The 24,800-nt window shown below is 47.6% G+C and overlaps 1 protein-coding gene across 19 annotated transcripts in view; it reads left to right on the top strand.

The window, feature by feature from the left end:
• Positions 1 to 24,800, top strand: part of SLC41A3 (solute carrier family 41 member 3) — a 79,024-nt gene that overhangs the window by 43,650 nt on the left and 10,574 nt on the right. For 10 of the 19 annotated variants that reach the window (XM_070576399.1, XM_070576403.1, XM_070576394.1 and 7 more), the window contains 4 exons: positions 4,992 to 5,099; positions 16,040 to 16,111; positions 20,230 to 20,374; positions 23,175 to 23,321. In XM_070576399.1, coding sequence (XP_070432500.1) covers positions 4,992 to 5,099; positions 16,040 to 16,111; positions 20,230 to 20,374; positions 23,175 to 23,321 — 472 coding nt within the window. Of the gene's footprint in view, positions 1 to 4,467; positions 4,550 to 4,991; positions 5,100 to 16,039; positions 16,112 to 20,229; positions 20,375 to 21,741; positions 21,765 to 23,174; positions 23,322 to 24,800 lie in introns of those variants that run through there. The other 9 variants (XM_070576408.1, XM_070576409.1, XM_070576401.1 and 6 more) reach the window with 4 other exon arrangements.

The raw sequence follows: 24,800 nt of genomic DNA, 5'->3' as shown, positions 1-24,800 counted from the left end.
AGCACCTTTCCTGACCTCTGCGTTAAGGTGCCATCTGGGAGGCCAGCATGAAGAGGCGTCTTGGGAGGCAGACACAGGGTATCCATGGGGAAGGCTGTCTGCAAATGCAGGCCTTTAGGAGGCCCAGCAGCTGGGAGAAATAAAAACAGCTCTGAAAGTTGCGCCTGTTCCTTCTCCCCGCTTGACAGATGTGGCGCTGCAACTGAGGGCGCGAAGGGGTTCCAGGGCTCTGGCGTGTGCCTGGCTCCTGGCGTGTGCCACCAGCTCCCTGCTCACTGCTGCTCAGCAGTGCAGGAAGCAGCATTGCCAACACTATCCAAAGGGAAGCCCTACAAAACGGGAGGGGCTCCTGTCTCCCACCGTACCCAGGCCGGTGCCTGCTAGAGGCAGCAGGCTGCCATACACGGGAGCCTCGGGGCTTATGAGCCTACGGCAAGGATGACCACCTGGCTCGGCAGGCATGCCTTGTAGCTTGTCCCCGGTGCGGTCCTGTGACCAAGATCACTGTTTGCGTGCTGGCTTCACCCGCTCTCTGTTGGGGCCAGGAGTCTGTTTTCCTGGGGTCTGGGTTCAGTCTATGGTTTGGCCTAAGGATTGAGGCCCAGTAAGTGACCAGAGTATCAGTTCAATTTTTGCAAAAAATTATTTTTCAGTTACACAAGTAAGGTAGAATTATTTCTCTTCCTTACAAAACAAATACTGCAGCTGAGGTTAAGTCCTCTCTGACCACAGCCCTCAGTCTCAGTTTACCCCTGTATCATCAGGTCACGCGTGTCCTTCCAGACCTCTTTTGGAGTTTAAGTAGACATGTGCACCCAGAGACAATGAGAGTGGGTTTAATTGTTATGGTGTATGTGGTCGCTCTTCACTGAATCTGAGATGATCAGACAGGGTGCCTGCCTTTGAGCAGCTGATAGCTAAGCACAGAGTAGGATAGATGAATTCATTCATTCATCCGATTCCTCGTGCTTTCATTCAGCGTGTTTCATTGGACTCTGTGCCAGCAGCCCTTGGGTCCTGGGCTGCTGTGGTGAGCAGGAGCAGACCTGCCCGTCTTCCCGGCATCTGCCGTGTAGCGGGCGGGTCAGGTGCTCATCCCTTCCGTCATCCCACAAACAAGTGGAAGGGCATGGAGGCCGTGAGCAAACGTTTGCCTCTGGAGGGAGAGGGAACATTCATTCTTCCTGGAGGGGTCGGAGAATCTGTAGAGTTAGGATAGTTGGAGTTGGACCTTACAGGATAATATAGGAGTTTCCAGGAGGATGTGAGAAAAGGCACCCATTCCCGGCACAGGGACCGGTGTGTGCTGAGAGATGGACGAAGAGTAAGGAACAGTGACTGGCTGTGTCATGGGCACGGGGTGCTGGGCAGGCACTGGGGGCCCTGTTGGCTCTGCTCAGGAGCTTGAGTTTCATGCTGAGTGCAAAGGAGTTGTTGATTTTGTCATCATTCTTTGTCCTAAAGTAAATGTCCTGTCCGGTGTTTGTTTTACTGAAGTATAGCACAGACGTGTAGAAGATTGTACAACTCACGTGTATACAGTTTGATGAGCCACCTCAGGGTACACGCACCTGTTTGGTGACCACCCAGGGCGAGAGTGTCCTCAGCCGCAGCGGGCTCCTCTGGGCCCCGCCCAGCCGAAACCGCTCTTCTGACTTCTGGCACTATGAATTTGTTCTGGCTGTTCTCGAGGTGTAATACTACTAGGAGCATTCTTGTGTATGTTTTGGGGCACATATCTATTGGGTATATGCCCAGGAGTGGAATTGGCAATGGACGGTTATCAAGGGCTGAGTGACACGGTCATATCTGTGTAACCAGACTCAACCTTGGCAGCAGGGTCAGAGATGACCCAGAGGGTGTGGCTCAAGGCTTCGGGGGAGAGCTGGGAGGCTGTGGCTGTGATTCAGAGCCCACCAGGTGCAAGAACCATTACTTCTGCCTGATTTCATCCTCCCCGATGCCTGGCATAGGTGTCTTTAAATCGTTGCTGGAGAGGGCAGCAGCGGAATTTAAGACTTACAATCGCTTGGGTGTCAGCGTGTCGGGGAACATGAGGAGTTAATTAAGTCTTGGCTGGCAGAGCGGGAAGGATGCCTGGAACTGCAGTGGGTGGGGCAAGGCAGGGGGGCCTGTCAAAGAGGGTCGAGTTTGGCATCCTGAGTTTGAGGGGCTTGTGGGGTATCCATGGTTCAACAGTAGTCGGACAGACAGATCTGAGCCAAAGACGTGGAGCATCTCCAGCACAGAGCCCAGTGTATCAGTCTGGGTGCTCTGGCTGTGAGATCAGAAAACCTCACTCAAGGTGACTGAAATACATTTATGATCCCTATAAAGAAGTCTGGAAGTCAGACAGCTCCGGCACTAGATAGTTCATCAGGTAGTGGTGTCACCCGGGATCCAGGGTCCTACCATTTTCTGCTTTACCTTTCCATGTTTGTTGACTTGTCCCAGAATAGACCCCTCATGGTTGTCTACCTCATGTGTCTAGATATGACTTCTCGAGTCTCTGGCCATGATCACAGGCCAGTCCCACACCCAAGCACCCACTCTCAAGGAGGATGGGACCACCTTGTGAAGGTTCATCTTCCAGCCTTCATCCCCTTCAGGCCGCTTGCTGATGGCGGGCAGGGACGGTGGGGGCAGAGGGCTGTGGGGACAGTAATGCAGGGCATGCAGCGGAAGGTAGCTCAGGCCTTGGAAGGGAGAGAATATGGAAAGACAGGAGAACAGAAGATGAAGCACGAAGGAAAGTCAGTCAAGATTAAAAGGCCGGGAGGTCTACAGCCTTTGGTCTCCTGACCTCTGGGCTTTACTGTAGGCAGAAAGCTGACTTTGAAAGGACAGGGATCAATCCCGGTGTGGGAAAGGGTAGGTCAGGAGCCGTGGGTGCCATCGGGCAGGAAGTGGTTTGATGGCAGCCTGGTCTTCCCCTCAACTTGGTTCAGTCTGCCCTTTAACAGAGCTTCTCAACTGTGGAGTTGGAATCCAAGGCCTCTTGAAAAGGATTGACCCTGTGTGTTCCTGAGAAAGCGTAAGAGTTCTGCTTCAATCAGTCCCACAGGCTATTGTGTGACCTGAGGACTGTCCAGAGTTGAAAAGCCAGTGCTCATTTTGAAGAATCAAGGATTAATATTAGACCTTGGTAAAATTTCTAACTTTGTAGCCTTCCTATCTGAAGAAAGGAGTAAAATGCTTTAAATTAAATTTTTTTTAAAAAAAGAAAGGTCAGGAGAAGGAAGAGGAGCCCTCAGAGGATGCCAAGATGGAATAATTAGAGAGGTCAGCATGGGACCGGGGGAATGTGGTCCTGGGGGCCAGCCTGGAGAGGGCTCAGGGGTGTGCCTGTCCCACAGCAGGAGCTCTATCCCTGCGGGAGGGCAGGTGCCCTGGCACAGACACAGCAGCAGAGCGGAGAGGAGAAGAGCCAGGGACTCACCCATCTGGAGGTCACTGCCTCCTTTAGAGAGAGGGCCATTGCTGGGGGCGCTGGGGGCCAGTGGCTAGCACAGCATGGAGTTATGAGTTATGACAGGTGAGGACGGGAACTCATTCAAAGTTGAGTGGCACTGAGGAAGAGGAGAGGGCTTCTGTGGCCGAGGAGGCTGAGAGGAAGGGTTTGGTTTCAGCCCTGGGTTGGTGGGTGCTTGGTCTTGCTTGTGGGTAGGGACAGAGAGCGCACGGGAGCAGGCCAGCTTGCCCAAGAGGTGGGAGGGGGCTTCAGGTAGGGAACGCCCATCTGGCCCTGGTAGAGGGGAGGGCTTCAACTGTGAACTCAAGGGGAGACCGCCCTCTCCTGGACGGGGTGTGGCCGGCTGAAAGGATAGCTGCACAGATGCTTCCGGAAGACAGGGAGTCACTGATAATGGCAGCACTTATGTGCCTGGTGAAGTGGTTTTCTTCTGAACTTCTAGGAGAGGGTAGATTCATAACTCCCTCAGAGCTGGGAATAGACTCTGAATTTCACAGTTTCGTAGGTAAGATAACGGGAGAAACGAAGGAGAGAGGGACACAGACAATGGGTCGTCTTCCTGGATCTGAGGACAGGAAGGAGTTCTAAAGGGCCTGGCCCTGCCTTTCCCTCCAGGCCTGGTAGGATGGTTGTGGAGCTGCTTTGTAGATGGCTCTCCAGGGCCTGAGAGGGAAGCTGATTCCATACCTTCGCAGAGCTCTTGTCTCACGGGCTGGGGAACTCCAGCCTCCTGTGTCCTAGCCGACAAGCAGTGTTTTTAGCTCAAGCATTCCCAAACCAGGAAGAGCTTCTAGTGTGGGGGTCGCAGACAGCCACAGAGGCCAGGGAGGTCAAAGAAGTCAGTAGGATCAGATGGGGTGTTAGAAATTGGTGGGAGCCATCTAATTGCACAGTAAATAGGTAGGAATAGTTTTTACTTCCACAAAGAACTTTTTTGAAACATGCATCCCTTTCATTCTTTTTATTTTTCATTTTTATTTCTTTATGTTTGATAGAGACCTGGATAGAGACACATTCTCTATTTTGATGAATCCAGAACCCTGCGTGGTCCTCCAGGGCCACTTGCACTCGGCCGTGGTACGTGGGAGCAGCGGAACAGGCCTGGGGCCCCTGGGATTCACTGTCCCTGAGAAAGCAGAGCCACTCCTCGGCCCCAGCTCTCTCAGTTCATGAGAAATCTCCCAACTTTGAAATTGGTGATTCGCTCCTATTCCCGCAAACACATTGTGCACACCTGACACAGCATGTTTGCAGGCTGGATCGGGCCCCCGATTTTCCCAGCTGCTGAGAGCAAGAGGAATAAAGGGACTCGTAAGGCCACTAGTGCTGTTCACTGAATAGTATTAAGAGTATTTCGTGGCTTCTTCATTATTTTGTATTTAGTTTAAAGCCATTTGAGAAACTACTTAGTCTTATTCATTTTATAGGGAGTGAGAAGTAACTTGCTGAATCTTCTCTCAAGAGATTTCTGAGATTTGCCCACATGTGCGTTTGCGTTGGTCTTCTTCTTTCCCACCAGCACTGGCCCGTGTTCGTCGAGGTGAAAGACCTGTTGACCTTGGTGCCGCCCCTGGTGGGCCTGAAGGGGAACCTGGAAATGACACTGGCGTCACGACTCTCCACAGCTGTAAGTGGACCTCTGGGCCACCCACCCCCCGAGGACAGATGTGTCCCCACCACTTGCGTCTCCTCTCAGGTTGTAGGCGGGTGGGTTGGACTCTCCAAAAAGACTGGTGTTGTTAGGTTTTGTTTTGTCAGGATGCTCCACCTGGTCCATTTACATTTATGTCCAGCCTGTGGCAGGAGGAGATGGGTGTGTTTAGGAAACTGAGAGCGGGAGATGGGGGGCTGCCTGGAGAGAGAGATGAGGGATGGTTGTCTGACCAGCGGCCCCCACAGATGTCCACGTCCCAATCCATGGAGCCTGTGAGTGTCACCTTCTATGGAAACGTCTGTGCAGATGTGACTCAGTTAAGACCTTGACCTGGGAGAGCCCCCTGGATCATCTGGGTGGGCCCAGTGTCCTTACGAAGGACTCTTATAAAGGAGCGGCAGAGGGGCGTTTCAGAAGAGAAGGCGGCCTGTGGGGGAAGCAGAGTCCGAGGGAGACGATGCTATGCCTCTGGCTTTGAAGATGGAGGAAGAGCTGTGAGCCAGAAGCGTAGCTTTACCTTCTGGAAACGGGGAAGAGCAGATGCTCCCCTGGAGCTTCCTGCTCACACCGTGGTGTCTGCCCGTAAGACTCACTTCAGACTCCTGGCCTCCAGAACTGTAAGAGAATACATGTCTGTTGTTTTAAGCCACTAAATTTGCAATAATTTGTTACAGTAGTAATAGGGAGCTAACATATGGGGCCAGATCATTTAGAACCCTGTAAGGCATTGAAATACCTGAAGCAGCAGGTAACATGATGCAGATGTGCACGCACATGCACTCATGTGATTATATTGGTCAGCGTCTGGGAGGGGAAAAAAGTTGATGGTAATCTCTGCCCATGGTGACATTTCAGGTGTTACATTTTTATTTCATAATGCTCAACTGCGTTTTAAACAATTCTCTACAATGATCAAATCTTAGTGTTGTAAGTCTTTTAAAACACATAAAACATGAAGGGGGAAAAAAGAACAAATAGCATAATTTATTGCAGTGGTCTGTCCAAGGAGAGCAGCCCCATTATCATTACAGTAGAACCTTTAAGGCATTCAACAGCCATTCTTTATTTTTTTAGATCATTGTATTAAGGTATAAATTAGTACAATAAAACCTCGCAGGTTTTAAGTGTACAGGTCAGTAACTTTTGACAAATATGTATACCCGTGTAACTACCACCTCAGTGGAGATACAGAACATTTCCATCTCCCTGGAAAGTTCTCATTTGCTTGTGCGCTCAGTGCAGTCTCTCCCACCACTCCATCCTGGCACCTCTGACCCAGTTCCAATCTCTGTAGGTAAGTTTTGCCTTCAAACACCCATTCATGATTTTAAAAAATACTCTTAGTGTGACTTGAAATAGAAGAATATTTTATTTATATTGTTCTGGCTGTTTTAGCTCATGTAATAAGCCAAGGGATGGAAATAAGAGCCTTAAGCTAGCTTTGGGTTTAGTTTGTTCTTGTCTTTCCGGTTTCTCAATTTGTAATTTTTGGTGGTTGATGTAAGATTCTTCTTTTTTAATGTTTACGGCTATAAATTTCGCTCTTACTGCTGCTTTCACTGTATCTCTTCAGTTTTTGGTATGCTGTGTTTCCATTTTAATTTATCTGAAGATATTTTCTAATTTCCCTTGTGATTTCTTTTTTGATCCATTGGTTGTTTAAGAGTGCTTTATTTAATTTCCACATATTTGTGGATTTTCCAGTTGTCCTGCTATTTATTTGTAGTTTCATTTCATTGTGATTGGAAAAGATACTTTGTATGATTTCAATCTTTTAAAACTTATTAAGACTTATTTTGTGTGTCCTGGAGAGTTCCACGGTCACTTAAGAGAAGTGTGTATTCTCTGTTCTTGGGTGGAGTGCTCTCTATATGTCTGTTAGGTCCAATTAATCTATATTGTTATTCATATCCTCTGTTTCCTTACTGATCTTCTGTCTAGCTGATCCATCAATTATCGACAGTAGGGTATTGAAGTCTCTAACTATTACAGTGGAGCTGTCTGTTTCTCCCTTCAATTCTGTGAGTGTTTGCCTCATATATTTAGGACCTCTGATGTTTGGTGTATATATGTTATAATTATTATATCTTCTTGGTGATTTGACGCTTTTATCATTATATAATGTCCTTCCTTGTCTCTTGTAATAGTTTTAAATGTAAAGTCTATTTTGTCTGATAATAATATAGCCACCCCTGCTCTCTTTGGCTTCTCTTTGCATGGAGCATCTTTTTCCATCCTTTCATTTTCAACCTATGTGTGTCCTTAAATCTAAAGTGAGTCTCATAGAAAGCATGTGGTCAGGTTCTATGTTTTTGTTTTTTTTAATCCATTCTGCCAATCTGTGTCTTTTGATTGGGGAGTTTAACTTTTTACATTTAAGTAATTGCTGATAGGAACGGACTTACTATTGCCATTTTGTTATTTGTTCTCTGTATGTCATATAGCTTTTTTGACCCTTATTTTCTTCTTAATGCCTTCCTTTGTGATTAGTTGATTTTTTGTAGCAATGTGTTTTGGTTATCTCTCGTTTCTTTTCTTTTCTTTTTTTTTTTGAGGAAGATTAGCCCTGAGCTAACTACTGCCAATCCTCCTCTTTTTGCTGAGGAAGAGTGGCCCTGAGCTAACATCCATGCCCATCTTCCTCTACTTTATACGTGGGACGCCTGCCACAGCATGGCTTTTGCCAAGCAGTACCATGTCCTCACCCGGGATCCGAACCGGCGAACCCCGGGCCGCTGAGAAGTGGAACATGCGCACTTAACCGCTGTGCCATTGGACCGGCCCCTCTCATTTCTTTTTGTTTGTATTCTGTAGATGCTTTCTTTGTGGTTACCATGGGGATTACATATAACATCCTAAAGTTATGTATTTTAAACTGATACCAGCTTAACTTCAGTTGCATACGAAAAGTATTCCTTTACAGCTCTGCCTTCCTGGTTTTTATGTTACTGATGTCACAAAGTACATCTTTTTATTTGAGTACCCATTAACATAGATTTACAATTTTTTATGCTTTTGTCTTTTAAATTCTATAAAAGAATAAAAAGTGGAGTTACAAACCAAAATTAAAATAGTGTGAGTTTTTATATTTGTCCAAATATTTATCTTTACCGGATAACTTTATATTTTCATATGGCTGCGAGTTCTTGTCTAGCATCCTTTCATTTCAACTTCAAGGTCTCCTTTTAACATTTCTTTTAGGGTGGGTCTACGGGTATTGAGCTCCTTTAACTTTTGTTTATCTTGGAATGTCTTAATTTCTCCCTTTTTTGCAGGATGGTTCTATTGGATATATAATTCTTGATTAACTTTCTTTTTTCTTCCAGCACTTTAAATGTATTACGAGTACCTTCTGGCCTGCAAAGTTTCTGCTAAGAAATCTGATAATCTTATTTGTAATTAATCTTTTCTCTTGTGGTTTTCAAGATTCTCTCTTTGTCTTTGACTTTCAACCATTTGATTATAGTGTTTCTTTGTTTTTTCCTATTTGGTTTTCTTTGACCTTTTTGTATTTGTATATCCATTTGTATTTGTATTTCCTCAAATTTTGGAAGATTTGGTCCTTATTTCTTCAAATAAGCTCTCTGCCCCTTTCTTTTTCTCTTTCCTTTCTGGGATTCAAATAATATATACAGTAATCTCCCCTTATCCATGGGGTATATGCTCAAAGACCCCCCAGTAGAAGGCTGAAACAACGAATAGTTTAGCTGATACCATGACAGTTGATCTGATAACCAAGATGGCTGCTAAGTGACTAACAGGTGGGCAGCCTAGGCAGTGTGGATCCACTGGACGAGGGATGATTCACGTCCCAGGCAGGACAAAATGGGACAGAGAGAGCTTTCATCACACTATTCAGAACAGTGCACAAGTTAAAACTTATGAATTGTTTATTTCTAGAATTTTGCATTTAGTATTTTTGGACCACAGTTGACCGTGGATAATGAAACAGCAGATGAAAGGGGACTCCTTCTGGTTGGTCTGGTTGGTGGTCTCCCATAAGTCCTGTAGGCCTTGTACGCCTTTCTTCATTCTTCTTTGTTATTGTTCCTCAGACTTTATAATTTCAAATGACCTATCTTCAAATTCACTTAATCGTTATTCTTCCTGTTCTGTTCTGCTGTTGGACCCCTCTAGTGAATTTTCAACTCAGTGATTGTATTTGTCAGCTGCAGCATTTCTGTCTGGTTCCTTTGTAGTAATTTCTCTTTGTAGATCTTCTCTTTTTATTCATATATCGTTTTCCTGATTTCCTTATCTCTCTATCTGTTTCCTTTGGTTCATTGAACATGTTTAAGATAGTTGTCTTAAAATCTTTGTCAAGTAAATCTGCATCCTTTGTTTCTTTAGGATTACTTTCTGTTGATTTATCATGTTGCTTTGAATGGGTCATGTTTCCCTGTTTTTTTGTCTGCCTTGTCTTCTTGTGTCAAAATATTGGCATTTGAAAAAAATAGCCACCTTGCCCAGTCTTTGCATCTGGCTCCATGAAGCAGAAGGCCATCCCTAGTGGTCTGGCGTGAAGACTTAAGGTGTTTTCAGGCCTTTTCTGGGCTTGCGTCTTCCCTGAGCCCGTGTATATGCTTTTTTCACCCTAACTCCCCAGTATACATGGTTGCTGTTAAATACCTTAATTACCCTTAAATGCTCAGCCCTGCTTCTCCTCAGGGCCTTAGATGTTTTATTGTATTCCTCTTTTCGTATTCTCTTGCCCCCAGACATGCATGGGCGTGTAATTCCCTGCAGCTGGAACGCACCCAGCACCCACCACTGACTTCAGTGGTCTCCAACCTGATATCCAAACTATGCCGTCCTTTCTTTCTGATCTCTGAGTCAGGCAAAACAGAAACCAGTTCCTCAGACAGCCCCCAGACAAGCCAGAGTGTTGCAAACTAGTTCCACTCTCTTCCTTCTGTCCTGAGGTAGGAATCAAGCATAGGGTGACTTCCTGCCAGTTGCACCACTCTGCCCTAGGAAGGGAGTGGAGCAAAGGTAAGTAAACACACCACGGAATTTTCAACTGCTTTGAGTATGGCTTTTTCTTGGTCAGGTGTCACTTGGTTTCACAGATCCTTGGTTTCTAGAGCTCTCACAAAGCTATTTTGGCTAGTCTGTTGTTTACTTGGTGTTTCCTTGAGGGAACGAGGGCCTGGAGCTTCCTAGTCTGCCATCTGTATCACCCTCCATCAGCTTCCTTTTAAATTTAGTTTTTGTTTTGCTTTAGTGCAGCTTCCAGTAATTGTTTTGGATAAGATTTGTTGGAAGTACACTTTTTGGACATGTGCAACACGAGAGTGCATTACTTCATTCTCACAACTGAATGCCAGCCTGGCTGTCTTGAGAATGCATGGTTCACAATTATTTTCCTTCAGTACTGAGGTATATTTTCAGCTCTTCTTGTACTCAGTGTTGCTTATGGAAGCCTCGTGACTTTTTGATTCTCATGTCTTTTAGATAATCTGTTTTATTTTTCTATCTGGACTTTTAGGGAGTTTTTTTCTTTCTTATCCATGTTCACCATGATGTCTCTGGCATGGACCTTTTCTCATCATCTTGCATGTATATCTTAGATTTTTTCAATATAAAGACAAATGTCAATCTTCAACTCTGTGGAAATCCTTTTGCTGTCGTTGTTGTTATTTGTCATATTTTGATATTCATGCATTTTTATCTCCCTCCTGCCCTCCTCCCCCGTAACTACGATTTGGTGCATAGTGTGGCTTCTGGGTCTACCCTCTGAGGCTCTTAATTTTGTTGTCATCCTTCCCATATCTCTGTCCAGTTGTGCTTCATTCTGAGAGAATACTTCTGCTTGATTTTTCTTTTCACTAGTTCACTCTTCATTTCTCTCTCTTTGTCCACTATGCTATTGAGGTCATCTGATGAAAAGGTTCCATTTGTTTTTTGTGTTTTATTTCAGATTCTCTCTCTTTTTAAATTCAGACATCAAGTTTGTGCTTTCTAGAATTTCAAATTGTTTTTTCATTTATGAAAGTGCCATTCTCTCACATCTCTTAATTTACTTGCTCTAGAGTCTTATTCAGTTTCCTGTTTTGACTTTGTTTCCCTAGGTTTTTGTACTTCCCTTTGTTGAGTCTCGTTCATGATTGTGGCTTGTCTCTAGTGAACAGTGATTCTTGGTTGGTTGCGCATCATTCTGTTTTAAATTTTCTCTTACTCTGTGGATCTGTGAATGTTGTCATTAAAGCAGAGTACCTCTTGTGATTTGGGGGAGAGTCAGAATGTGTTGCCTGGAGGTATGTCCCAATAACTGGTCTTATGGTCTGGGGGTTCTGTGTCCCTCTTATAAGGGGCACTCTGGGCACTGTCCTGCCTTTTTCACCCCAATACACAATCTCACTGCTTCTGCTTGGAGCTAGGTGGCCAGGTGTCCCCATTGTCGGCACAAACCAGGCGAGCAAGGGAAGAGGCCAACCCTCCTTGAAGCTCCTGCTGTGCTTTCTGAACCCTTTTGGTTGTCCCAGGCTCCCTTCTGCTCCCATTGTCCCCAGGGTCACCTCTGCTTTGTGTAGTAGATTTCTCCTGCTTTAATTTTTGATTATGGGTTCTTCTATTAACCTACCTCATCTGTTTTCCATTGCTCAGGGATTTCCTCTTAATCTGTGTTACACTATAGATACCCCTTCTTGTTTTTGAACACTCTTGAACGTTTAAAAAAGTGTCTCCTCAATGCTAGAATGAACCCTGTGATACTGGATTGGAGTCAAAAGAGATATCAGTCTGAACTCATGTTTATTTTTATATGTATGCAGATAGATACAAAAATGTGTGTGTGCATACATGCATATCCTAGCTTCATCCACTAAGAGGACCTAGAAGCAGTACTACCCTAGGGCCACCCAGCACACCTAGTACCCAGATATGGATTTCTCCAGTAAAAGCAACTGACATCTTTGGGAAAATGGCTTGTTCTAGGGCTGGGGCAAGGGAAAACTCAAGATGAACCTGGAGTTTCTGATAGTACCAGAAAGGAAGAAGGAAATGCTATAAAGGAGGTGACGGGGGGGGGGGGGGGTGTCAGAAAGGAACAGGAACCACCCGAAAGAGTTCCCAATGCCCCAAGCTGGAACAATTTTAGCAAGAAAATAAATAAAATAGTATTGTCTTATGCCCTCAAGAATAAAATAACTATCCATGAGTCCATACATCCCATAAATAAATGATTAAGTCAATAGATAAATGAGGGAGAAGAGACAACTCTGAGAGAAAATTTTAAATTATTAAATGTAGAAAGAAAAAAGAAGTATAAAATCACCTTTAGAACACTAGAGTGATCATTGTTGCAGGCAGAATCTGCTGATGAATTAGATGGTGGAACTTTAAGGCGAATAGGATCTTTGCATAGCCTCAGAGCAACTCCCCAAATGTTTGTGAGTTGCTGTGGTCGTTTTCGCATATGTCCTCAGACCTTTGATATACTGCCTTATAGGAGCTGGCACTTAATTCCCATCTCCTTGAGTGTAGACTGCACCTAATGACTCACTTCTAACTACTAGAGTATGGGAAGGGAAGACTGCTTAGTTTACAGTGAGAATCCCGGCAGACAGCACCTGGCAGACAGTGATGGAAGGTAGCCTCGCCCATGCCCAGCCATGTGGTATTGCGCACCCTGGTACCACACAAGGAGAAGGGCACTTCGCCACTGTGGGCTTCTTCCTCAAAACCCCTAACCTCAGTGTAATCATGAGGAAACACCAGACAAACCCAAGTAGAGGGACATTCTACAAAATACCTGACCAGTGCTCTTCAAAGGTGTCAAGGTCATGAAAGACCACAGGAGGTAAGGAACTGTCAAAGTGAAGGAGACCATGGAGACATGCGATGGGCCGTCCTGATTTATCTCCTGGAACAGGCAAAGGACATCAGTGGGAAAACTGGGGATGTCCAAATGCATTGTGCCGTTTAGTTAATAGTGTTGCGCAGTGTGTTAATGTCTTAGCTCTGATGATTATCCCATGATTATGGAAAAGGTTAAACATCAGGACAAGCTGGGTGAACGGTATACAGAAACTCTCTGTATTGACTTTGGAACTCTTCAAAGGTCTAGAATTATTTCAAAATAAAAGTTAAAACATTGTCTTTCCCTACCCTTCAATTTGAGGAAGGACAAGGATAGCAAATCATGTGTTCGGGCCTCTATCTTAATCTAGTAAAAATTTTTTTGTTATTTGAAAAAAAATATACAAAATAATAAGAAGTTATATTTAATTGTGAATGGGCTAGATGTCCTTCTGAAGATATAACTCACTGGATAAGTTCAGATCCTGGCAGGAAAGAGGTGGCACACACAGATGGTGTTTGACAGAGTTTAGCGAAGAGTTCATTCGCAAAGTTGTGGGCAGGCTTGTAGGAACCCACGCAGGGCAGCACGGCGCCCCAGCACTGGGAACAGCAGGAAGCCTAGGCTTAAAGGGGCAGGGAGAAGAGGGTGGTTCTTAGAACCTGGAGAGCTGAATCTAGTGCTGAGAGGGCCATCTGGCGGGACCTGCAGATCTGGGTGGACGAGCACAGCCACTGCCCCGTGATAAGGGCAAAGAGATATGCACACCCTGATGTTACTCCTCACTGGCCCTCCAGTGTCTTCCTGTGGCTCCCCCTTGGCCAGAACCAAGCAGAGGTGATAGGGCAGGGGAGCTTGTGGACATCTGCACGGGGCAGCCTTCCAGGCGCAGTTCAGTTCCAGAGAGGTGCATGGAGAGTATCTGTCACCACCATGACCAGGATTAGTGGAAGCAGTCTGTTTGATGCAGACAACAAGGAAAGATTTAGAAAATCTAGAACTGAGACAGGATCCTGTGGGAATTCTCATGGAAACTTGTAAGATGAAAAAGAGATTTTAAAGTATTTAAGTGTACGTGATCCAAATGAACATTTAGAAAGGGCCTCCCTAAACCTCTTCTGCTGAGATGAATCTGGATTGGGCTCTGTAGATGCTCCAACTTGCCATGAATTTTCTTTGAAGTCTTAGCAAAAGGCCACCATGCCTGTGCCTGCACTGGCCTTGCTCCTCCAGCTCCTACCCTGGCGTCTCTAGGCCTGCCATTCCAGGGTAAAGAAACATCCTTCTACCTTGATGGAGACTTGCCTCCCTGGGGTTTATCCTGTTGGCCTGGCTGCTGTGCTGCATCCTTCCCGCACTGCCCGCTTCCTTCTCTCCTTCGCCGGTCGGCCCCCGCAGTCCCGCAAAACGGACCCTCGAACGGTCTTTGTCTCCACACCAAATCACACCACCATCTTGGACGATTTCAACATCCACGTGGATAACTCATCCAAAACCCCAAGCCTCCCAATTTTTGGATGGCTTCGTTCTCCAGTGACCTTCACCTTGATTCCATCTCTGCTGCCCATTCCGATCCCTAGCCTAGAAATACTTCCGGATGCTCTGAAATCCTAATTCCTTAACATCCCACCGCCTCCCATAGCTGCTTCCCTCTCACACTCCTCCTCCCTCATCTCTGAGATCTCCAAGCTCTGCCAGCCCTCTGGCCCTCTTGCTGCGCCTCTCGTTGTCACTCCTTTTCCCGTGCAGCCTTAACTTGGCACTGTACTTTTGGATACCAGTAGGCACCTCCATAGAGAGAAAAACGGCTGCTGCACGGATCGTGCAGGTTGTATATTTGTGTATCTATTTTCACTGTTTTATGGCTGATGGAGGTAAAATGTCTTGAGGAAGGAATGCCTATGTGATTCACACTCAGGGGTCATGGGCCAGGAGCACCCCCCTTATCTGATAAGATCAGGACCGGAGATGGCGTTGGTTGATTCATAGGAAACAGTGAGTCCTGCTGGGCACAGTGCAGTGTGGAGCAGAGAGGAGGAATGAGCCTGTTGGCCTCACGTGTTTGGCGCATCACAGGCTCTGTGCTGTCTTCTGCTCCACCTTATTCCCTTGTTCCTGTGAGCACCGCAGAGGTGGCTGCTAGTCTACTGTGTGAAGTAAGAGTCTGCTGAGGCTGGGCGACAGACATCAGCCTTGCTGAAGACAAAAAGCCTCCCCTTATTTGTACAAAGAAAAGTAATTCTGTTTTTTTCCTTGGAGTTCAGGCCTTTGATGAACTCAGTACAAAGAAGCTAGCGAAATATATTTTTTCTGAAACCTTTTCTTGTCTATGTCTTGAGTTTTGCTGGCAAATGCTATGATGTTAGGAGCTGACTACCTTTTTTTCTTTCGGTGAGGAAGATTGGCCCTGGGCTAACGTCTGTTTCCCATCTTCCTCTGTTTTATGTGAGACGCTGCCACAGCGTGACTTAATGAGCATTGTGTAGGTCCAGGGATCCCGACCCGCGAACCCTGGGCCGCTGAAGCAGAGCTTGTGAACTTAACCACTACACCACCAGTCTGGCTCCCACTGACTACCATTTTTAAAGGAGAAAATCATATTTCTGATCTTGTTTTTTATCCTCAGAAAAGAAGATAAAAAACTTTCTCGAAGGGGAGGTCTTGCACAGGGGAGGCTGGGGTCGTTAGGAGTCATTAGAGATGTGACTTGTGGAGGAGGAGAAGGGAGTTGCAGCTTTGGGAAGACTGTGGCTGGAGACGTGGCTGAGAGCACGGGCCAGCCTCGGGACGGGCAGCTGTCCCTGCCGCCTGTAGTTGAGCTCCAGAGCCAGATGGCCCTGAAGTTGTCAGTGACACACATGCCTGTGTGTGCGTGCTTGCACACTTACATATGGGAGAGATGCTTCATGACACCATTCAGTTCTCAAAGGGACCTGTGTCCTTCCGTCTGCCAACCCTGAGCCAGTTTTGAAAGCTGGGAGAGTAGTTTGCTCTGACGCCAGTGAAATGGTGGTTGCTGGTTTCTCTCCTGTGAGGCTGCCTTTTCCAGGAAGGATTGGCCTGGCTTTGGGCCCAGCCAGACTTACCCTTTGCCCTTTTCTCTTCATCCCAGGCCAACACTGGACAAATTGACGAGCCGCGGGAGCAGCACAGAGTCATCTGCGGTAACCTCGCCCTCGTTCAGGTGACTGTCCCCTTGGTCTGACTGGTGAATCTTCCCCCCACCTTTGCGTCTGCCCCTACGCCTGCTGCAGGTGGGAGGAGGGAAGGCTAAGCCAACACTTCTCCTTGCGCTCTGGACTGAGCTTGGGGACAGGGGCCATCTGTCCTCCCCATGCCCACCAGACCACACTTAGGAGAACCTTTTTGAAAGGCTCGCCTGTACTCACTCGCTCCTTCCTCATAGGCTGCATGGTGCTACCTGCCTTCTCTCCTCCTCTCCTGACTCAGTCTGAGCTTGCCCACGTTGCTGACGGTCTGCGGATTGGTGCATCCTGGGATTGCCTTGTGCATGTGATCTGCTTGTTCTCCCTGGGGCATCTGTGTCCTTCCTGTCTGGAACCTCCCCTTTGCCCGACTCCTGCCTCTCTGCCTGTTCCTGCTCAGCCTTTGTGAGACCCTCCCCTGTGTCCCTCAAGTACTTTGTCATCATTCAAACTCATACCTCCTTCTAGCAGACGGTCATTGGGCTAAGTGCTCATCCTGGTGGTGTCAGAGTATCGGAGTTAGGAAGCCGGAGGCAGCAGGAAATTGGGAAGAGATTGGCCTAGGCATAAGAGGGAAGGCTGGACATGGATCTAGACAGGAAGTGGCTCTATCCAGAACCTTCTGAGCTTCTCTGGCTGGGGGTAGCCTGTGACTGCACAAAGAACCTAGACTCTGAGATGAGACAAGCCTGGAGTTAAGGCTCATTTATCAACTGTTGGCCTTGGGCAGGGCACACAGACTTGCAGCACCATATCTCCCTGTGTCTCCCATCAGGAGATACCCACTTTACCTTTCACCTTGCTTTCAGAGCCTCTGTTGCTAGCTCTCTACTGGGCTTCTCTGTCTACCTGTCCCAGAAGCATCGCTATATCAGCGTAGCCAGATCTGGCCTCGTCACCCTCCCTCCTCACACACACCTCTTCAGAAGTACCCAACTCAGTCTAGTCTGATGCTTAAAAGCCACTCTGGGGGTCAACTTGCTGAAGGCCCTCTGGCAAGTGACCTCCCCTTCCCTGTAAGATGGGCTGTTGTGAGATGTGAAGGGGCATGGCACTGGCCGGCATATAGTGATCACCCACTCATCTTAGCTGTGCCTAGCAATAGTCTTCCATTTAACCAAGCTAGAAAGCAAGCTGCACCAGCTGCTCTGCCCCCCATCCTTATGTCGAGCCACTCTGACTATTCCACCTCAGCTGTGCTGGAATCCGGCTCTACTTCTCTTCCTGCTTGCCTTGGCCTCTTGGCCCCCTTGACTAGCTGACTGCAAACCTCTTCAATGTTCTAACTGCTCCACGCTGCTTGACCTCCTCCTCACCTCTGCATGGCCACCTGAGTGACGTTTTCTAAAACCTGAGGCCAGTCAGGCCTCTTCTTCCTTCTGCCCCTCTGTTGGTCCCCATGGCCCCAAGGCGTTCATAATTTGATCTCACATCCCCCACAGCCTAATGTCCTCCACTCCTCTCGCCCTTGCGTGTGTAGTTGTCTGTCCTTGGAGTGTCCTGTCTCCTCTTGGTCTCTGGCAGTGCAGCTCTTTAAAGACTCCAGTGAGGTCTCAGTTGCAACCTGACAGCGGGTACAACTGTTTGCTGCCTTTCCTGGGCTGCCCTTGTTGCATTTCTGTGTTTAGATGTCTGCTTCCTCTTGTTAAGATGAGTCGCTCAGGCCAGGACCACAGCCTGTGGCTGAGGAGATGTGGAGACTAAATGAGATGCTTGTGCTGCCCCACACAGAGAGTCTAGCAAAGGGGCAGGTAATGAATGCCTCAGTTACTAGTCACTGGTTTTACTTTTCTGTTCTCCATCAAATCCTTGTCCAGAGGCATGCAGATTTCCACACGACTGGATTCTCAGCAACTGTTGATTCCTGCTCTGGACCAGGCACGGGCTTGGCACACGGTCCTCATCATAATATGGATATAATTTTGTCTCCTCCGTTTTTTAAGTTTAACATTGCATCATAAATGGTGTGATAAATTTCATAATTGAACTTTTTAATAACTTTAGCATATTTTATCATGTAAATATACCCAAGAGTGATAATTAAAATTTTTAACAACTAGTAGGGCCTGGGAATTTGCCTGTAAGGCTGAATGGCAGCCACCAAGGGCTGGTCCAGCAGGGTCACTGCGGACCTGCCTGCCTCCGCCCTGTCCACTCCTCCAGCTGTTGCCCATGGGCTCCCTTGCACTTGTTTCTAGGCTTCTACTCCATAAATTATATTGCAATGAAAATGTTCTCTTTTTGCATGAATTCCTTAAAAGAATGTCCCAGAAGTTCGCAAGTTATGACCAGTTTAAAGGTCTAGATTTTTCCCAAAAGGATTACAAAATATTTGAATTCTTAGTATTGAATAATAGCACTAGTATTAATCTTTGGATTATTAGTTTCTCCATAACCTCACCAGCAATGAAAGTATCTTTCTAAGCCACTTTTTACATTTATCATATATATGTATGTGCCCATAGACAGTACATGATATGATTTCCTGTGTTTTTTAAATTATACTGTACGTATCATTCTGTAACCTGTACTTTTAGTAATGATTTAATGAATGAAAATCACTCAGAATGGCAGGGAGTAAGCACTTAGTAAACATCAGGTAGTCATCATTTCCACGATCGTATCACAGAGTTCTTGTACACATGTGCACATCTTTCCTTGGGAAATGCTGGATTATAAGGTATATGAATAATTTACAGCCAAATTTCCCCCAAATTCCTGTACCAGTGTTACCACTGTCAATCTGTAAGAACTATTTTCTCACGTAGTTGTCAATATGTACTTTATATTACCAACCTTTTAAATTTTAATTTTACCTAGTCTGATGGGTAAAAATAGTGTATCCCGTCCATTCGTTGGCTCATTGATTCATTCACTCGGCGAGCTCTGATGATGACTGAGCACCTGCTGAGGGTGAGGCTCTTCTCAGAGCTGGGGCCCCCCAGAGAATAAGACAGCACTTCTCGTTTAATAGAGGAAATAAATAAGGTACCTTCAAACTGGGATTTTATTTAAAATTTGACTGATTACTAGGGAATTTGATCATCTTTTTGCATGTTTCTTAGCCATTTGTGTTTCCTTTTCTGTGAATTGCCTATCCGTATTCCTTGTGTGTTTTTCTATCAGGTTATTTCTTTTTTATCATTATCATTGACTTGTAAAATGAACTTCATTGTTCTGGGTACTACTTCTTTATTCGTTATGTATGTTGGAAACATCTTCTCCAAGTCTATCCCTGTCTTTGAGTTTTGTGGTATCTTTTCTCATATAGAAGTCATAGTTGGACTTATATAAATTTTATTTATATTTTCTTTATAGATTTACATCTTCTGTCTTTAGAAGAAGGCCTTCCCTAATCCAAAATCTGGAACACTTTATTCTGTATTTTCTTCTGTTTCGCATCCATGTACGTTGTAGAGCCCTTTGTTTACTTGGCCTTCTCTGATAACCGGCAAGTCTCCACTGAGATGTTCTGGATTACTGATAGCAGAGGCCGGTACTGACACTCGGCCACCTCACAGTGCTGTCCTGAGTGGGAGCAGAGATGTTCTCCACCCACCAGGCAGAGATGGGCACTGCAGCCAGGGAGGGAGGCTGTGGAGAAAGAGGGCAGCAGTATGCAGGGCCAGTGCCAAGAAAGGAAGGTTGGGGAGAGAGAAGGAAAGTGTGCGCCAAGACCTCTGAGGGGTAGCCATGGGTCATGGAGCGTTTCCATGAGAGGGGAGGTTGGTGGTCTGTGCTGCTGGAGGTGACAGTGCACTTCTTCCCAGACCAGTGAGAGAAGAGCCATGAGCAAGAGACTGATGGCCCTTGACGAGGACTGAGTAGAAGATGAGAAACTAGATTCCGTGATGGAAGATGGCATCAAACAAGGGAATCGAGGAGAAAGCAGTAATTTTCAAGGGATTTGGGTTGAAGGAAGGAGTTAGCCTTTGTTTTTTCCAGGTTGGAGGGGCTGGTGGCAGAGTTTAGAGTGAGGGAAAAGAGGCAGTGGCGAGTGGTGTACTGACCTCTTGAGGTCAGAGAGGATGTGTAGTGAAGGAGCAGCAGCGGTCAGAGGGACCCTTCCTCATGCTTCTGACTTCCGCCTGGACAGGTGCAGGCCACCATTGTGGGGCTCCTGGCTGCTGTGGCTGCCCTGCTGCTGGGTGCTGTGTCTAGGGAGGAGTTAGACTTTGCGAAGGTGGAGTTGCTGTGTGCCAGCAGTGTCATCACCGCCTTCCTTGCAGCCTTTGCCCTAGGTGAGTTGTGCCCGCCTCCTGGCTCACTCGAATGCCCAGTTCCTCAGAGCTCTGCTATCAGGTGTGTGCTACAGATTCCTTGAGATGCGAAAGGTGGGAGTGCTCCCAGTGCCTGTGAAGGGTGGGAGTGCTCCTAGTGTGTGTGAAGGGTGGGAGTGCTCCTAGTACGTGTGAAGGGTGGGAGTGCTCCTGGTGCGTGTGAAGGGTGGGAGTTATCATAGTGGGTGTGAAGGGTGGGAGTGCTCCTAGTATGTGTGAAGGGTGAGAGTGCTCCTGGTGCGTGTGAAGGGTGGAAGTGCTCCCAGTGCCTGTGAAGGGTGGCAGTGCTCCTAGTGTGTGTGAAGGGTACGAGTGCTCCTGGTGCGTGTGAAGGGTGGGAGTTATCATAGTGGGTGTGAAGGGTGGGAGTGCTCCTACTACCTGTGAAGGGTGGGAGTGCTAATAATGGAGCTTCAGGTGTCCTTCTGTGGGGTGGAGTGAGCCTGCTGGGTCCTCAGGACCTACCCGTGGGCGGGCAACGCAGGCCCTGAGCCCCTCCTAGGCAGGGTATGTGCGCCAGAGTGAGCTGCAGACTCCTTTTCTCCTCCCTCAGCTTGTTCAGAGAACTGGCTTTGGCTCTGTGGGCACATTCGTCTCTTCATTTATTCGTTCATTTAGTCAGCAGTCACTCTGCAATGTTTCTAGAGCACAGCCTGTGTACGAGCCTGTGGTGGGCTCTGGAGTCTGCAGACATGCTGAGGAGCAAGGCTCAGGTTTTACCTTAAATTTCATCTCTTGAGAGAGGCCTTTTCTGACTACCCTTTCACAAGTCCTGCTCTTCTCCTTTCTCCCCCACACCCCCAGACTCTACTGCACCGTGCACTGTTTTCCTTTTGGAGCACTTGTGAAATCTGAAATGATCTCGTGTCTTTGTTCATTTCCTGTCTCACCTCCCTGCTGAAATGTCAGCCCCTCAGAGCAGGGCCCCACATCTCCCATTCTGCTGTCTGCTGCTCCTGTCACACTGCCTGCCACACAGCAGACGCTTCCTGTGCGTCTGCAGGAGGCAGGAAGGCAGAAGCACTGGCAGATGTCACCCTGTCTTTAGGGAGCTCCCGCGCATTAGTGGGGAACCGTGGTCGCTGTGCAGGCATGATAGAATGTCGTCCATTCATTCATTACTCCATTGACTGAGTGTCTGCTCTGTGCCAGGCGCTGTTCAGTGCTGGGGACACACTGGTGAGCAAAAGCACAAGGATCCTGTCTGGTGATGTTTACATTCTAGTTTGGAGTGAGACATCGATATGTGAGCATGTCGAGAATTTCAGTCAAGTGCCAAGTGTGTCTTCCTCTCCACGGCCTCCTCCTCTGATAGCTCTCTAGAGGAGCCCAGTTCACAGTCTTGCTTAATGTTAGTATCCTGTTTATTTACTTCAAAAGCTTGTTTGCTTGCTTGTGGACTGTCCATTCCTCCACCCCACCAGCACCTTCTCTGTGGGTAGAGAGCTGACAGTTATTTTCAGTGCTTAAAACAGGCCTAGGCATATAAGCAGCTCCCAGACGTTTGCTGAGCGAATGGGCTTTACTCTGGTTCTCTTCTGGATTGTATGTCTGTGTGTATCTTGCGAATGGTATGCAAGTGCAAGAAGAAACAAGTGATAACTTTATAAATTGGACTTGTATGTACACTTCTGTCCCCACTCTGGCTGCTCACCAAACACCGTTACAGTCACCTCCGTGTCAGTTAACACAGCAGGTGAATTGGTGGTTTCTGTTCCTACCAGGCAGCCAGTCAGTGGCATTCTGTGCTGGTGCCTCTGAGTGGGAGGGAGGGTAAGAGTCGGGAAGAGGAGGGAGGGGAGCAGCCCAGGAGCAAACTCACAAACTTTGCTTCCCTGGGCCAGGTGTCTGTCTTCTGCTGGTCATGCCTGGTGTGCACGTGGGTGGGTGGAGGCGGGGCCCCAGTGCTCTGTCTGGTCAGAGGAAGGGCAGAACAAGTGTGCCACATCTCCCAAGACAACAGAGCCAGGAGACGCTTGGCACGAAGTCTCTGAAAACCATAAAACCAAATGATTCAGAAGGCCTGGCCTTGTAGAGAATGCCAGTCCTAGCTCCCCATTTTACAACTAAGCAAACGGAAGCCCAGAGATGAGGTCAGCTCAGCAGCATGGACATAACTGGAATCGTCCAAAGATATGTGAAAGTTCAGAAATGTCGCTGGTGACTCACAGTATGACCTCAATTTGACTGTGACATAAAGCCAGGTAGTGGCGGAGGTGGTTTTTAATGAGTGCTCTCCAAGTGGTGGTGTCCCCATGTGAAGTCCCTGTGGGATTGTCACCAGACCACGAGCTTGGCCGTGTAAACTCAGATTCACTTAGAACTGACATTTCAGAAGAGAGAAAGTAGCTGTGACCTGGTCACAAAAGAGGGCAAGAACTGTGGCCAGTGGTGGCTTCTTTAAGAAGGCATTGAGGTGACAATTCTAATATGTTTAGAGTCACAGAATATGGGGTGAAGTGTTAAAATGCCAGTAGCCAAGATACAAAGTATCTTCTTAAAGATCCACATGACATGCTGTTGGATTAAGTCCTGGGCAGCGGATGAGGAGCTGGATCACGTGTGACAGCTGCCTCAGAGCGGAAAGTGGGGCTCGGGTGGCGTGGCGGCCATGAAAGTGTGCCTCTCAGCTCTCCTGCACTGCACGGGGCTCCAGTCTGGGCTGGTGTGGGTAGAGGCGAGTGACTGAGCAGCCTCCTTCCCACCATCTCATCCTGCACCTCCTCCCGGGCGCTGTGCGCCTCCTCTCTCCTCTCTGCAGGGATGCTCATGGTCTGCATAGTGATTGGCGCTCGAAAGCTTGGGATCAACCCAGACAACATCGCTACACCCCTTGCAGCCAGCCTGGGAGACCTCGTCACGTTGTCCATCCTGGCTTTCGTTAGCAGCTTCTTCTATAAACACAGAGGTATGGGGGACCGAGGAGGAGGGGCTCACCAGCATGGTGGGGTGGGGACATTTGCAGCCAGCTGGCAGCAGCCAAATTGGGCAGAGTTCCCTCAGAAAGGAACCTACGATGTCTGTCATGGAGTCAGAAATCCTTTTACAGAGACAAACTCGGCGTCATCGCAATTTCAAGGTGTTCTGCAGCAAGAGCCTCAGACCCTCCCAGCTGTGTTAGAAGGGGCCGAGCTGCTCAGGGCAGCAGAGGCAGAGGCTGTGAGTGTCCTCCTTAGGACAGGGTGCACCAGGATGCCTGGGGGGCCTGAGACTGGCCTGGCTACTTTCAAAGCATCCTGGCAGGTGACAGTGCCTCCTTGGGAAGGCAGTTCACACTGGACACATAAACCACGCAAGCAACGACTCCAAGAGGGAGCGTCACTGCCATGGGCAGCAGCAGCACGTAACTGTCCTTGCAGGCGCCAGGCAGGAGAAGCCCAAGGCTCCTCAGAAGGTGGCCCCGTGACATGGTCAGCCGCCAAGGGAGGTGTTCACACAGCTTGTGGCAACAGGGCCTCAAGGCCAGAGGCCCTCACTCCACGAGAGGCCGTCGCCCTCCTCAGGTTTGCCCTGGGGCACAGAGCCTTGCCAGTGTCTGGGGCGGTGTGGGCAGACAGTGTCCCCCTTGCCTGAATGGTCTCCCCTGCGGGACTTCTGCAGCTGACCACTCCCCCCGGGTGTTAGTTTTCCTGTCCACCTGGTGTGTCTCACTGCGATGGCTGCACATGTTGTTGGGATCTAGTGAATGTTGATTCTGAGCGTGGTCACATCCAAATGCCTGTAGCTTAAATGAGTGGAGTGGATGGGGCTGAAGACAGTGGGTAACGGTGGGGCATGTGGTGGCGGTCACTTAGAGGAAATGCCCTTGACAAAGGCGCAGCTGCAGCAAAGCTCCAAGTTATCGTTGCCCAGGGATTTAAGATGACCCAGTTTTTACGTGTTGTCAACTGAAGCAGACCAACGAAACAAGTGTGACTGAGAGTAGGACAGCGCTGGGATCGCTTCTGTCCCACCTCTGGGACTGTCTCTTCGCCATCCTGGGAATTGCTTACCGCTAACAATATGGAGTGGTTTGAGGGAGTCTCAAAGTTCATGGAAGTGGCAGTGAAGAGCTAATAAGAGGACGACCTAATTTTATTTTTAAACCAAACTGAATTTCAAAGAAGATTTGTGTATGGGTTAGTTAATCAAGTGTGATTTGCAAAATAAATGTGAGTCACAGGCCTCCCCAGACCCTGCCCCTCCACCCACACTGAGCTCCTGCTGAAATAGTGCGTATCTGCACACATGGCTCAGTAGGTGTTGAACTGTTATTAGACCATCTGTCTCTCCAATTAGACTGAATTTATCTTGGGTGCACCCTGGGGACTCACCAGGCCTGGCATGTGTCAGGTAAGTCTTCACTGGCTGAGGAGTGAGCCCTTGACCATCACACCTCCCAGTGTAG

The sequence above is a fragment of the Equus przewalskii genome, chromosome 15 (genome assembly GCF_037783145.1).
Source record: "Equus przewalskii isolate Varuska chromosome 15, EquPr2, whole genome shotgun sequence".
NCBI classification, from domain to species: Eukaryota; Metazoa; Chordata; class Mammalia; order Perissodactyla; family Equidae; genus Equus; species Equus przewalskii.
This window is presented reverse-complemented; position numbering and strand designations above follow the sequence as displayed.